Here is a 15524-nt window from a genome sequence, read left to right as displayed (position 1 = left end):
AAGGCGCCGCTGCTGCCGCCGCCGCCGCCGCCGCCGCTTGGGGCTGCGATGGCCTGCAGCCGAGGTTCAGCTGTGTCCGGGCCGTCGCCGCCCGCCCTCCCCCCACCCCAACCCGCGCAGAGAACTGCCAGGGGAGGTGTAATCCACGAACAGAAACCCTATCGCGAACATCCTGGCCGCTGCCCCACCTCCTGGCCTATTGTTCTGGGGAGTATTCATACCCTTGGGGTATTTTGACTGCGTTGCTCCAGGACAAACCCTCTAAAGATGTGTGCAGAACTTTTGAATTAATTCTCTCGAAAATGTCCCTAAGCTAGAATGATACCCCTTTATGCACCCGAGGCAGGCGTGTGATTTTGCAGCGGACTCAGAAGCGCCTTTGCATTTTAAGCTGGTAACTTGCACGAGCCGTGCACGCTTTTGTGTTGGCACCGGTGGTGGTGGTGGTGGGAGCTTCCTCCCCGAGGTCCCTGTGCGAGCCAGGCCGAAATGGGCCTTGGGGAAGACTCGAGCCAACGTGGTCTTGCGCGGGGCAGCGGCGGCCTCGGCGTGGAGGCAATTGTGCCTGTAGAATCTGGCCCTTTCGGGTGTGCCTGGAGCCAAACTCTCCCCGCGGGGAAGGCTGGACTTTGCTCTCATCCGCAGGCTCCAGGTCAGGCCCGAGGCGGGCCAGGCCCATCCCTGCCTCCCACCTGGCCTGGCCGGGATGTTAGCGCGCCGGGAGATCCTGCTGAAATGAAGGCGCTCCGGGGGAGATGAACAGGAGACCGGGGTTCGCCGCCGCCCCCCACCCCCCGCTAGGTCCAGCGGCGCCAAAGCCACGTGCTACCGGGGCCCAGGGAGTGGGTGCGGGGGCTGGAGAAGCTGCCCGAGAAGACAGGGAGCGCGCCGACTGGGCTGGCATTGGGTTTCTCCTAATCAGCCCCACTTCCCCGGAGCCTCCATCCTAATTGGGGCGCAGGCTCCGATGGAGGAAGCAGGGGGCCCCCCTCCTGCCTGCCTGCCTCCCTGCCAAGGTTGTCTGGGGCCCCAGCACTACGTTCCTGCACCGGAGGCCTGGGGGCTTTTCTCTGGCCCCGTTCTGGGCACCGATGGGAGGCGGGGGTGCGGAGGGGTGGCCTCTTCCCCGGAAGACAGTGCCTCCTCCGCCCTCCATGAAGCTGCTCCCCGCCCGCTGTCCAGGAGACCCGGGCCCGCCGCTTCGGCCACCCAAGACCCCGAGGGACGGAGTCGCCAGCTTTTTCCTGTGCCCTTTATCTCGGTTTTATAGACAGCTGTTAGTTTGGGGCATTAATTGCCTGGGCGAGTTTATTGATAATTTTGATGTAACAGAGCACCGGAGAAATTGCCCTCACGTCCAGAATGTCAAATTTGAGAAGAACCAGGTTCAGAGGCTCACGACCCCACGATGCGGAGAAACTGCGGTGGGTCTTGAACGGCTGCACCGACAATGTGACTTTATTGTGTTTGTTTTCCTAGGTAGCTGGGAATTGGAATAGAAAGAGGGTCAGTAGGGGAGACAGACTTTTTAAAATGGATTTTTCCCCTAATGATTTAGGGGGAAATGTAAGCAGATTGGAAACATGCCTATCACCTTGCTCTCCCACCAACAGCCTTTTTCCTGCTCAAATTTTACTCGCTTCTCCATCGGGGAAAACCAAGTGCAGGGCACACACACACACACACACACAAAAATCCTACCAAAAAAAAAAAAACCTTAAAAGATGTTCCATGATTTATAACAGCTGGAATATGGGAACAGTAAAGTCTGAAACTCAAAGTATAATTCTCATTGGTCTTGGAGTGGCCAAAACCAGAGTGTAAAATATTTTACGTATATACGTATACACACACACACACACACATATGTTTTTTCCCTGGGGGAGGGACAACTATAGTTTTTCTTTAAACGTTTGCTTATTTCTTTAAAACAAGAAATGACATTTAGAGGGACAGAGGGCTCTTCTTAAAAAACAGAAGCCAAGAAAAAGAGTTACTCTTGTCCAGATTTCACTTCAGCGTGAAATGAAGGGTGAAAAGAGAAGGATTAGCCAAGAAATAAAAAAGAAAAACGTATTAAGAATCATCCATACTTTAAATTAAAAAAAAAAAAAAAGGCTGGAGATCCCAGGCTCGTTTCTGTCTGTATTTGGAAGATATTCTGCAATCCCAATAAAATACTCATGCGATTTTATTTCTAGTTGATACAATATTAAAGGCCATGTACAAATGTTATACATTTTTATTTTTGTTCTTTTTTAGGAAAAAATACACAAAAGGCAAAAACATCCTCAAATTGTCATTTTTATACAGTGCAGAAGGAAATTTAAAATACGTGTCACAAACGCTGCACCCCAGCAGCCAAAATACTAAAAAAAAAGGGGGGGGTCCTTCATTTTATATATATATATATATTTATTTATATAAAACATATGGAAATTTGTCTTTACACAGATCGGACTTAGTTTCAAATTTACAATGGATACCTAAAAAAAAAAAAAAACAACTCTACGCGGCAAATATTGCCAACAAAGTTACACCATTAATACTGATAAACGGAGGAGCCTATGCGGTGTTTCGATTATTAGGGAAAGAAAGTAGAATAAATAACAGGATGAGCCTTGCTATCGTTTTTTTAAAAGTGCCTTAACCTTTCTGCGTCACCGCAATCCTGAATCTGAGCGCTCAGCGGGCCTTCCCGGTCCCCGCGGCGCCGTGCTTTCCTTACTCTCCCACCAGAAGGTTTACAGTAGAGATCAGGAGACAGCCAGGTCTCGGGAGAAAAACACCCACCAAAAAAGTCAAAATAAAGTTAGAAACCAAACCAAAGACACTGAAGAGAAGGAAGGAGAGGAAGGCGGAGGGGGAACGGCAGCAGAGGCCCGAGAGCCGCCGCTTCTGGGCTCCTTCTGGTTTCTTTCCTAAGACGAGCAGTGGCTTCAGAAATGCAACTTATTCGCACAAGGATCCATCCACCTGTGGTTGATTGGAGGACTTCTGAGGTGGGGAGGGAGAAGGCGATTTCTTGCCCCCCCTTCCCTGCAAAAGATGGCTCTGAAAGGAGACGCGCATTCCAAGACATTCTTTCCAAAAAAGAAAAAATTAAAAATAAAAAGATAAATACTCAACCAAAAAATAAAAGTATTTGATAATGACGGTCTCACATGTTTGCCTTTCTCCTTCCCCGACTTTTGCCATTGGGGGGGAAGAGGGGGAGAGACCTCAGCAGAATGCTTGTTTAGATGTTGAGGGTTTTTCCCCAACACAGCACCTTCTCAGCCGGTTTCAATAGGATCAAAAATAGATATTTATTTTTCAACAGCTGCAGTCACATCAGGCCCCACCATCACCATTTTAAAGAAACTCTTGAGGGAGTGGCGGGGAGGTGCCGACAGCGGGGCTCCGTCTTTGCCTCGGGGATTCCTTTCCCGAATAATCCGCTCGGGGAGGGGTCAAACCCTTTTCTTCTGCCGACGGTTATACCTCGAAAATAAAGCAGTTTCTGGCGATGGGTTCCGAAGTCCCAGTGCACGGCCAGCCCCTGCCCGGAGGGCCCCGGGGGCCGTGGCCTCACATCACGCACGGCTTGATGTCTTGGTAGGTGACCTGCTGGTGGTAGTAAGAGCCACCACCGCCGGCTGAGTGCATGGACGAGGATGCCATTGTGTTGAAAGAGAAGACGAACTCCTTTCGGTCACACATGCTGGGCGACTGCGAGTGATACCGCGGGATGCCTGCAGGGCGAGGCGACAGGAAAGGGGACGTTAAAGGGTTAGCCTCGGAGGCCAGAGTTCCAGGCGGAGAAGCACCTTTTTGCCCGAGGGGCGCACGGGGCAGGCCAGCCCGGCTCGGGCGCAGGGCTGGAGGCCTCCCCTCCGCAGCGCCTCCCCATGTCCGAGTTCCCGGTCTCCGTAGGGCCGGCGCCCAAAGGGAAGATCCCCAGACGCCAGCAAGGATCCCTGCTCCCCTGAGCGCCCGCTGCCTGGGCCTCTCCCACCTTGGACACCGAGCCTGGGCCGGGGGCTTCCAGAGGCTGACGGGGAAGTGGCGAGAGGGGCCGAGATGCGCCAGCAGAGAAGGTCCAGCGGCCTCCGCTTGCAGGGCAGCCTGGGGGCCTGTGCCTGGCGCCGGGCAGCCAGCTTCCAACCCCAAGGGCTGCGGTGGCCCCAGAGCAGCCATCCAGGCCGGCAGGGGCCACACAGGGGCCAAGGGGGGCTTCTCCAGAGGAAGGGCCCTTTGGAGAACCGAGCCTCTGGGACAGCTTGGAGCCCGCCTGGAGTTTGAAGCCGCCCAAGCTGGGCAACCCCCGTGCAGAGGGCCCCTCCAGCCTGCAGGCCCGGCTCCTCCCTCCCACAGGCTGCTGACAGCTGACTCCTGACAGGCCCCTGCTTGGATCACTGCAAGCTCTTCTCAGAACCAGGCCCAGAAGGCTGCTGGCGGGTGCCGAGATGGAGGGTTCAGAGGGGAAGATTGCTGTGCACCTTCTCTCTTGGAGGACTGCGGGTGGAGCGGCACCTGGAGACCTGGAAACCTGGCTCCTGAGAAACAGTCTGTGTGGGGGGCCTGCAACTCTGACCCTCCATCGGGTCCCCTCTCTGCCTCTGTCACCACAGGATGCCCCGACTCAGTGTTCGCGCGCCCCAGGCCTGATTGCGGAAAGGCCGGGCCCTGAGCCTCTGAGCAAGCGTGGAGCCCGGCCGGCCGGCTTCGGGCCTAACTCTTCCGTGCTGCCCGGCTCAGAGCAGAGGCGGCTCTCCCGCAGCTCTTCTGGGGCGACTGGGGAGAGCGAGCCAGCTGCCCGGGGCTGGGCCTGCCTCCATCCCGGGAGCTTGCTGGGGTGTGAGGGGGCTAAGGGACCTGAGGGGACTTAGAGAATACTGGAGTCTAATAAGGCTTTTTGGTGAGGATGGGCCCTACCTGGCCAGGCTGGGGCAGCCAGCGGCTGGGAGTTGAAACAGAAGAGGAGAGAAAGCGACCTCTTCGTCTATGCTGGGGGCTGCAGGCTGCACTCGCCCCTCCGATAGGGGGAGGTGGGGCTGAGAGGCGCCCTGGGGAGCTGGTGCGTGCCCGCGCCCCACGGAAGGGGCCCCAGGCCGTGGCCCAGGGCGGTCGGTCGGCAGCTTCTGGGGGCTGGGTCGGCAGTGCCCTCACCGAGGTGCTCCCCTCAGGACCGGGACAGCTCAGCCCCCGCACTCACCTTGCAGCTCAGCTGGGGCGCCGTGACTGTTCTGGTGCAGGTACGGCTGGTCCAGGGACTGCGTGGAGAGGCTGCCGGACAGCGGGTTGGCCGCGGGGTTGCAGGGGGACAGGGGCTGCTGCTTGATGTAGGAGGCGCTGCTGTGGAGCGAGGCGGAGGCGGAGGGCGGCCAGGCGGCCGCGGAGCCTGCGTAGACAGCGTGCGGCTCCAGGACCCCACCGGCGGCCGCGGGCAGCAGAGGGGAAGCAGGCACCGAGCCGTCGTGGTGCGGGTACTCGCCGGCCGCCGCGGCGCCGCAGCTGCCCACGTACGAGTGGCCGCCGTTGGCGGGCAGGTGGGGCACCGAGTGGCTGGGCAAAGCCATGCCGTCCACGTTGCCCGGCAAGTGGCCGTTCATCATGCCCAGACCTCCGTCCAGCGCCAGGCTGTTGGGCGGGCACGAGAGGCCGCCGGCGGAGCCCTGGAAGCTGTAGGTGTCCGGGAGGTGGTTGAAGCCGAGCCCGTTCATCATGCTGTACATGGGTTTGAGCGCCTGGCATTTCCTTCGGAAGCCGCGCGGCCGCCGCCGAAAGGAGCCCTCCTCGAACATGAACTCGCTGGCCGGGTCGATGGTCCAGTAGTGGCCCTTGCCCGGCCGCCCGAGGCCCTTGGGCAGCTTGATGAAGCACTCGTTGAGCGAGAGGTTGTGGCGCACGGAGTTCTTCCAGCCCTGGTAGGAGCCGCGGAAGAAGGGGAAGCGGCTCTGCAGGAACTGGTAGATCTCGCTGAGCGTCAGGCGCTTGGTGGGCGAGCTCTGGATGGCCATGACGATGAGCGCGATGTACGAGTAGGGCGGCTTCTCGGGGCGCCGGATGCCGGCGTTGGTCTTCTTGGCCTTGGACGGGCCGGACGACGCGGGCTCCATGGCCGCGCCGCCTCCCCCGCCGCCGCCGCCGCCGTGCGGTGGCTGCTGCTTCTCGGGCGCCGAAGACATCGGGTGGCTGCTGCCGCCGCCGCCGCTGCCGCCGCTGCTCTGCGCCGCCGACGAGCCGGGAGGAGGAGGAGGAGGAAGAGGAGGGGGAGGGGGGGGAGGGCGAGGGGGAGGGGGCTGCGCGCGCGGGGCCGGCTGCACCTCTGCCGTCATCGGCGGCCGCTTCTCCCGGGCCGGCCTCGGCGCGCCCTCCCCCGCCCGCTCGGCCTCCCCGAGGAGCTGAGGGATCCGCGGGCGGCTGGCGCGGAGCCCCCTCTCTCTCCAGCGGCCTCCTCCCCCCACCTACTCTCCTCCCTCTTTCCCTCCCGCCCTCCCACAAGGGAAGGAGCCGAGCAGAGGCTGAGAGCGGGCTCTCTGCAGCCTGGGCGGAGGCCGCCAGGAAGCCCCCCACCGGCTTTTGGGGGGAGGCGCCACCTCTCGGGCCAGGGGCCGTGCGCCCCCGCGGGGAGCAGCGCGCGGTCCCCACCACCCGCGGCGCTCGGCTCCAAGGCTCCAGCCGAGGCCGCCCTCCCTGCCTGGTCTCTCGGCGGCGTCTCGCGGGCCGGCGGCGCAAGACCCTCCGGGAGTTCCCTCCCCTCCCTGCCCCCCTCCGGCCCCCGCGGTGGTGGGCGCTTAAAGGGCCCCCACCCTCGCCTCCCAGCGGCCGCCCGCAGAACCCGCCCCGCCTCCACCAACCTGGCGAGCAAGTGTTAAAGCGCCCTCGGCCCGCGGTTCAGCCCAGCTGCGCGCAGGCCCCCCGCCTTCCCTGCCCGGGCCGCGCGGAGGAAGACGCACCCCGGGTCCCGGGCCTTCCCCGACGCGTACTGCTCGGCGGCAAATCGCAACTGCAGCGGCGGCCGTGGCCGCCGGGCCGTGACCATCGCGGACACGCAGCCGCTTCGGCTACGGGTCCCCGCGGCCGGCGGGCGTGTGTTCCCGCGAGGGACCGCCTACCCGCTCTCCCCGCCCCGGGAAGGACTGCGCCGCGCCCGGGACTTTTCGGACTCGCCCAGCCCCGCGCGAGCGGGCGGGCAGCCGATGGAGCCGAGCGCGGGCGGAAAACGAAAGCGCAGGGCGGGCCGCGGCCGCTTTGTCTCCGGCGCCGCGGGCCGTTCGGGGAGCGAGTGAGAACCTCTGGCCTTGCGGGGACCAACACCTCACGCGCTTCCCGAACAGGCGGCCACGCTCACTCACTCACTTGTGCACACACATGCACACGCTGATGCACACGCGAACCCGGTAAACTTCGCACACTCAGACGTGCACACTCACACCCACGCGTCCGTTCCCACTCGCGCGCCCACGGCGCTCAGGCTCGTGCGCGCCCACTCGTGCGCTCGCTCACGCGCACACGGCAGGCCCACCGGAGCCTCAGTTCGCACCCACCCCCCCCCCTCCATGTGCACACCGGCCACGCTGATCTGAGCTCACACATAACTCAGTTGACACCCCCCCCCCCCCCAAGCATACACACTGAAAACCCGCCTATTTGGCCCCGCAGTCCCTGCGTCCCCGCTTCCCAAGAGCAGGTTCCGATTTCTCGCAGATGGTAAAGGCCCTGGCAGGAAGTTTATACGGCTCAACGTAAACACGTTCTGGGGGATTCTTTAATAATAATAATAGAGAATTCCGCGTGCGCGGGGGGAGTTGGCCTAATGCCCCTGTGGGCTCGGCCTGCCGCCGCCGCCGCGGGGGCCTCTGACATTGAGCGCCAGGCCAGGTTCCGGAAAGCAGTCTGCGCGGGCGGGGAGCGTGGGCCCGGGCGGCCCTCGCGCGCCGGGCTGCCCGCAGCGGGGGGCTCGCACGCAGCCTGACCCCGCCAACCTCCCGGCGCTGGGGTGCGGGCTAGGACGGGGTAGGGGGGACGGTGGCGCCGAGCGCAGGATGGCGCAGGAGCCGGGCGCAACGCCGCACGCGGGGAGCCAGGTGAGTGCTGTTCGCTCGCAGACTTCGGAGGAGGGAGGCGAGGGGTGTTTTCGCGGGTCGTCGCGAGGAGCCAGGACGCCGCGCCCCGGCGCGAGCTGGGGCGAGAGGCGTGTGCCGCCGGGCTCGGAGTGCGGCCCCGCGGCGCTTTTCAAAGCCCACCGGCCTCTCGGGTTTCTCGGGCCTCCGTGTCAACCCGCTGACGCCCCTCCTCGCTCCGACGCCTTCAGCTTCGGCGGTAGACGCCTCGTCGCCTTCGGGGCGCCTGGCACGTCCATGCGAGGAGCTGGGGGTCTCGGCGGCATAGCCTGCCCTGGCGGAGCGCGCTCGCGGGAGACCAGAAAGCCAGCTCCTCTGCGCTGCGCTTTCGCTCGGCTCTCCCGGCCTCGGCTCCGCGCGCAGGCGGGGGTCGGTCGGTCGGCTGGGGAAGGGTGCGTGTGGGATGGGACCGCGTCGTGCGTGGTTGTCTTCGCGCAGGTAGACGCGCGCTGGCAGACCCACTCCCACTTCACAGAGCCCAGCCGGCATCCACCGACCGCAGGCGTCCCGAGCACCGCGCACGGCCTCGGCCTCCATACGCCAGAGGACACCCCTCACACGGCTCAGCCGCCCCAACCCTGCCCACCGCCGAGGACACACTTTCGGTTACGTGCACACACTCGTGCACTGCGCGTTCGCCCACGCACAGCCCGCCGCACATGCACACGCAGTCGCACGCACGGCCGCTCGACTCGCGCGCGCACGCGTCCACGCACACGCATTCTCTCATTTCTCTCTCCATCACCTTTTTTTTTTTTTTTTTTTTTTTTTTTTTTTCCCCCGCCAAACGGCAGCTGCAGGGTAGGAGGCCCCGCGGCGCTGGGAGGGAAGTTCCCGAGAAGGGGTCGCTACTACCAGCTGCCGGGAGCACATCTGGCCTTTAGAAGAGAGGCTACTGGCGGAGGTTGCCCCACTCCCAAGCCAGCGAGGGCTGCAACACAAAGCCCCCGAGGCTCCCAGAAAGTGATAGTAACCCCTCCCTTTCTCTCGCTCCTCCCCCACTGACAGGACGCTCCAAAATGAGGGGGCTCTATAGCGCGTGAAGTTGGGGGCCCTTTTTCCAGTAGCCCCCTTCCCTCTGAGGCCCTGTCTCGTTGGGAGAGGGCTACAGATTCCTTCTTCAGCTAACCCACAGATCAGTTTCCCTCATTCCTGCACATAACTGTTTCTCAGCGGCTCCCTTTGCGGGTTCCTGTGTGTTATGGGGTGGGAAAGCTTCGGCCTTCCTGGGAGGCAGTGTGGAGTCAGGGCCCCACCTGGCCTCCACTTAGCCCTGAGGTCTAACAGTAGAACAGACTTTGCCGGGGAAGGCCAGCAGTTGCTGTGCCCAGGGAGGGGCTGAACGGCCTCGGAGCCTCAGGAACGCGTCAGATGGGGGCTCTCCCCCAACCCCGCATCTCCACTGGGGCAGGAGGTGAAGTGGAGGGGGAATGAGTTCCAGCTGTGTGATCTGGAGGTCCCCCCCGATTCCGGAAAGAGCCACAGCCATGGCAAGGAGGGCTTTTCCAGGTGCCCAGAGACTAAGCTTTCGGCTCTTAAGGTGCCCTGAGAGGTCGCTCCTGATCTTGCCTTTGGGGGATGGAGAAACTGAGGCCCTGGCCTGGGTCAGCCAGCGCTGCCAAGCGAGCATCTCTCTGTGGTTAGCTGCACCTCCAAGGGCTGACTGTCCTCGAATTTTACCCTCCCAGATGCCTCGTTACAGGCCGAGAGTGGAGAGAGAGAGAGAGAGAGGGGGGTGTTTAGGAATGCTTCTGTTGCCCCCCCACCCCTGGCTTTCCAGGCTCAAGGGCACTGAGACCCACTGGAGAACTGACGATGATAAAAATAATAACCACCGCCACAAACACATGACGATAATAGGATTTATCGATTGCTGGCCATGCAGCCGGTATTGAGCTTCGCCTTATAAACACCTCTCAGATGTTTCTCTGGGCTGTGAATCCCTTGGATAAACTGTTGAAAACTACAAGCCTACCCCCACCCCTTCCAGAGGACAGATACCTGCGACATTTGTAGAATGATTTTCAAGGTTTCACCAAACGCCTGGAGCCCACCCATGAATCCACAGCCTCCCATCCACGAACCCAGGACTGTGGTTAAACACCCCGAGGATACTTGTTTAACCTCCACAGATGACCCTACCAGGTCAATACTATCCCTCCCTTTACAGGTGGGCTCAGTGACATTGCCTCATGTCCTAGGTCACCCTGCAGAGGCAGGACACAAATCCAGGTCCGAGCAGGACCTGGGGTTAAGCCTCCGGAGTACAGGGCAGAGACTGTCTACGTGCAGATTCACAATCGTGGTCCCAATTTGAATCCAGCCTGCGCTGTGTAGTGATGTTGCAGAAGCCGTTTGTGCATTTGTTTCTTGTCTTTTTCTGGCAGGGAGTGGGAGGGTGGGATTTATTGGTTTATTTTTCCCCGGCTTTACCGAGATGCAGCTAACTCACTGGGTAAGTTTCAGGTGTGCAGAGTGTTGTTTTGATACATGTATATGTTGCAAAATGACACCATCCCATCACGTAGTTACCATTTCTTTTCTTTTTTGGGGGCTGTGGGGGTGAGAACGTTTAAGATCTCTCGTAGCAACGTTTAAGTATGTGATACAGTGTTGTTAGCTATAATCCCCACGCTGTGACTTAGTGTCTTCGTCTAAAAAATGGGACGAATAATGGCGTCTATTTCTTGGGGCTGTGTTGGGAGGATTGGACAAGCCTGTGCGGAGAAAGGCAGGCTCTCCAAACAGACAGAAACAAGCAAATCCCCCAGGGGCCCAGCCCCAGGGACTGTCGGAGAAAACGCAGACAGGGATTCGGGCAGCTTTCTGCTCTTAGCGCACAGATCTATCAAGAACACCCATCCATCCCAAATCCAATCTGCGCTCCAGCGCCGGCCCCAGGAACCCCGAAATGGGGAGGGGGGTGTAAAAACAGCCACGCCTGCCATGTCTCCCACTCCCCAAGCCCAAGGTATTTTTACTGGCTAATTGCTTAAGTGAAGCCGCCCGGGCCGAGAGCGCGCCGTAACCCGAGCAGGGAACCAGATCCAGCTCGGATTGTGCCCGGGCCCGCAGCGCGGGCGCGGGCGGGGGCGGGGGCGGGGGCGGCCGCCGACCACCCACCGCGAGGGCAGCCGCCCTGCTCTGCCTGCATTAACGCCGGCCCGCGCCTCCCTCGTCCCCGCTCCCTCGAACGCCTTCCCCGGCGACGTCCAAAGGCGACAGAAGGTAGCGCGGGCCGGGCCCCAGACCAAGGTGGGCGTTTGTCAGTAAAGGAAGCCGCTTGGCTCGCGGACATCGGTGGGGGGTTCGGGGTGGGAGGTTTGTGGTGAAAATGCAGCCCTGGGGACAGGAGACGGTGGGGAGAAGCGCCCGAGTCAGGAGGAGAGGGCACCCTCTCCCCACTTACAGGGTGATCTGTGCACGAAATAAGTGGGGTGTTTCTCTGCAAACCCTGGAGGCACACACGTATCGCGTGTGCCAATGTGCAGAATATTGTCCAGAGGGCGAGAACTCTAGAACTAGAGAGGCACCGAGTAGTGCCCCGTAAGTGTGATCGTGTCAGGTGGGTGTACAATGTAAGGCCTGTGTGCACAGAAGAGCACAGGGTGTGCAAATGTAACTCTTTCCTGTGCTGAACATTACTGGGGTGTGGGTACAGCACAGTGGCTTCATGCATAATGAATATTTTAAGATGTGAATAATGACCCAGAATATTTGAGGGCAATAAGAGGTGTCCTGTACACCCAACATTATGAAGGGTGTATAGCACGTAGCAGGTTACGCACGCAGAACAGTCTGGGGTGTGTACAGCATCACGTATTCTGGACAGAATATTGTAGGCTCTGCGGACCGTATAATATAGAACTACGTGGACTGTTGTAAGGTGTGTGCGTGATATAAGGGGTTGTATTGGATATGATGCAGCGGTTTCACACGCACATCGTAAAGTGCGCGCGGAGCGTCCCGGGCAGCGTTTCGCAAGGAGAGGGGTCTGCGCCGTGACGCTGTGTCTACCCAAGCATCGGGCAGTGGAGCGTGGTGGCGTGAGTAGAACACTGTCGGGAGATCTGCGCGCAGCCAGGCATGCAATAATAAAAGTACAGCGCTCACACATCCGACAGTTATGGAGGCCTGACCTTGTGCCCTCGCTAGGCACCTCAAGGCCACCACTCGCTCAGTAAGCCCCACCATAACCCTGGGAGGCAGGTTCTGTTCTGACCTCAGGTCCCAGGGAAGTGAGTGATTCTCCTACTCTGTTTCTGTAGCGACAGAGCAACTGTCCTGCCCTTTGTCGTGCCGGGAAGGGAGGGCTGTCCTCGGCATGGTGTGGAGACCTGGGGACGATTTACCTTCTGTGCGGGTCTTTGAGGGGCTGTGAGCTCAGAACCGTGCAAGCCTCAGTCTGCAGCCAGCACAGAAAGGACGCAGAGACAGGGAACGCGGGCGAGTGAGCAGTAGAAGGGACCCCAAGTCCTGGGGAGCCCCAGTGCCCTCAGAAGGCCACTGGGGAGGCCCCTGCTCCGTGCTGCACACACACCTCCCCCGGGGGGGGGGCCCGCTTGTACCCCTTGCTGCCGGCCAAACTCTAAACTAGGGCAGTCGTCCTGTCTCCTCTTGTCGATGGCAAGTCAGATTCTGGGGCCCCTTAGAGCGTTCCTGGGGGTACCCCAAAGCGAGGAGGAGAAAGAGCCCTACCCTCTGGCTTCACTGGCCCGGCCACACCCCCTCGGCAGGCGCAGATGGGGCTCAGAAAGGCACCTGCGGGGACCACTAGGGCCGTGTTTGGGGAGCCGCTGAGGCAAGGGTTATCCCTGACCCAGGTCCCGGCAGCTCATCTCCCCTGTCAGCTGCACATTAGAGAGAGGTTCATATTTTGGTCAAAAAAAAAAAAAAAAAAAAAAAAGAGGCTCTTATTTGCGCTGCTGCAGCCCTGCGATTGCCCCTCCACTTGGCCTTTTACCCAAAAGCACGCATTTTCCATGACGTTCTTCAATGAAATATTTGACAACATTGCAGCCCAGGAATTTACAGCCCTCTTCCCCTCGAGATTTTTGGGAGTTTTCTGGCATTAGCAGTGCGCACTCTGCTCTAAGAAGCAGAGAACGCTCCGGGGACACTGCGTGTCCTGGGGCTCCCACCCCGGTGCCTGGCCTGGCTGCAGCTCTCCCTCCCACAGGGACACGCTCTGAAGCATCCGATGTATCTTTATCCCTGCTGCCTGGACAGCTGCTCTCAAAAAGATGGCGAGAAGACGTTCACTCCATCACGGGGGGCTGTGAGGGAGGGAGTGTCTCCCAGATCTTGTGGGTCCTGAGCAAAGGACCCACGCGGAGGGAGAGAAAGAGAGGCATCTCCCAGGAGGTACGGCTGAGAGGAAGCGCCTGGTCCTCGACACTTACTCGGGGGGTGGGGGGGGCGCCCCGTGGAAATAAGTCCTCTGGGGGTAGGGGGAGTGGACAGTGTAGAGAGAGGAGATGAAAAGGAGTGAGTTTCCAAAAAAAAAAAAAAAAAAAAAACCAAAAGGAAAATATAAGGAAGCGCCTGGTCCTCGACACTTACTCGGGGGGTGGGGGGGGCGCCCCGTGGAAATAAGTCCTCTGGGGGTAGGGGGAGTGGACAGTGTAGAGAGAGGAGATGAAAAGGGAGTGAGTTTCCAAAAAAAAAAAAAAAAAAAACCAAAAGGAAAATATAAATCAAATTTCAAACGTCAGATATTTTCTATTTCTCAGGTTCAAGGGGGAGATAAAACAACACACACCACCTTCGGGGAACAGGGGCTTTAGAAGAGGGCGAGATGAGGAAATGAGGGCCAGGCCAAGCAGGGACGGGGGCGGGGGCGTGCTCAGATTGGGTTCTTAATCAAAAGCAGCAATTTGCTCTCAGGAACCTGCCAGCGTGCGCACTCAAAATGTGCCTATTGGTCTCCACTGATAGCTTGTAATGCTCTATTTCCACTTAGAGGGTGTGGAAAATATGAAAACAAGTGTCATCTCTAGGGAGAAAACATAATCCGCGCAGCCCAGCGTGCCTGGGGGAAGAAGGGACTTCACCTGCCTGAGCGCGGCCCAGAGCCCCGGGTTTGCTGAGGAAACGGAGGGGACGTGCTCTTTCCACCCCTCCGCCCCGCCCCAGCTTGAGTTTGGGTCCTTTTGTCCCAGCCGGGTCGTGTCCGGGCTGCCCCAGGGACCCCCTGGGAGGGTTTGCACGTGGGCGCGCCAGACTTGCACAGCCTCACCGGTCTGTCTTCTGCACGATCGATGGGAGAGCCAGCTGTGTGTGTGACTCGGGGAAGGCGGCACCGCTCCCGGGCAGTCAGAGCTGAGTAGAGTGCCCTGTGGATGCAGAACAGAGGCACAGGTGACCAGGAGACACAGAGACCCTCCTCCACCCCAGAGAGACCCCAAGGTATCTGGTCACCAGAACCCAGAGATGCCTGGGTCAAACAGACAGAGGGCGAAACCCCGGGAGACTCAGGCGGATTGTGAGAGAAGCAGGGCCTCCCACGAAGCCTAGGGTGAGAGAGAAAAACAGCTCGCCCAGAGGGACGCAGCGAGGGCTCCCCTCGGTCTGCTTCGGGGGGAGGTGGGCAGGGAGCTCTCGAGTGGCAAGGAGTGTGTGTAGGAGGGAAGGAGAGACAGAGGGGTGGGTGTGTGTGTGTGTGTGTGTGTGTGTGTGTGTGTGTGTGTCTCTGAAGGCACAGCCCCAGGTGACTGGACACCTCTCTCCGGGGCTCCAGCCTTGGGCAGGCAAAGGCCACTCTGACATGGAAGTTCCTCTGTGTCCAGTTCTCCGAGGAGCAGGTCCCAGACCTCAGCCCCCTTCGCCCTGGGGTGGGGCTTTTCCAAGAGAGCCGGGAAGGGTCTCTGTGAGGCCCTTGTCAGTGTCGCTGGGGCCATGGGGGAGGAAAGCCAGAGGAGGAGGCCAGGCGCAGCCGGGAGCGAGGAGAGCCTTCGCAAATGATTTAACCTCTGGGTGCCTCTCTTTTTCCTTATCTTAAAACGGGGATAAAGTCAGTACCCATCCATGGAGCGGCCTGAGAGCCAGAGGAGAAATGCAGAAGAGCTCTGAGCACGGTCTGGGAGGGGGCTAAGGCAGGGCGATATAAATGTGAACCAGGGCAAACTTCTTAAACAAATAAATAAGACTGTATTGAGACTTGGCTTCCATTGCTGTGTGACCCAGGGCTGGTGGCCTTACCTCTCTGTGCCTCGGTCTCCTCATCTGCAGAACCAGAACATTGATAGTTGCTCCTTCTGGGTAGTTAGCAAATTGTGAATAATTCTTAGCCTGGTTGTTATTATTGGGGGTGTTCCCTCATCCCTGGTGTTTGGGGTGCTGGGGGTGAGATCCTGTGGGGCTCAGCTTGACAGGACCAAGCTTTGGTGGAGTGAACTCAAATAGGGGAATCAGCTC

The 15524-nt window shown here is 59.7% G+C and overlaps 1 protein-coding gene across 1 annotated transcript; it reads right to left on the bottom strand.

Annotated features, from left to right (window-relative positions):
- Positions 1-389: 389 nt before the first annotated feature.
- FOXF1 (forkhead box F1) lies at positions 390-6185 on the bottom strand. The gene is made up of 2 exons (XM_024124987.3): positions 5198-6185; positions 390-3734 (listed from the first exon to the last, which is right to left on the bottom strand). Exons 1-2 carry the CDS (start codon positions 6168-6170, stop codon positions 3571-3573), a joined length of 1137 nt encoding a protein of 378 aa, XP_023980755.1. The 5' UTR covers positions 6171-6185; the 3' UTR covers positions 390-3570.
- Between the last annotated feature and the right edge of the window lie 9339 nt (positions 6186-15524).

Source organism: Physeter macrocephalus, chromosome 17 (genome assembly GCF_002837175.3).
Source record: "Physeter macrocephalus isolate SW-GA chromosome 17, ASM283717v5, whole genome shotgun sequence".
In the NCBI taxonomy this organism is placed as follows: Eukaryota; Metazoa; Chordata; class Mammalia; order Artiodactyla; family Physeteridae; genus Physeter; species Physeter macrocephalus.
The sequence above is the reverse complement of the archived record's forward strand: the minus strand, read 5'-3'. Positions and strand labels throughout refer to the sequence as shown.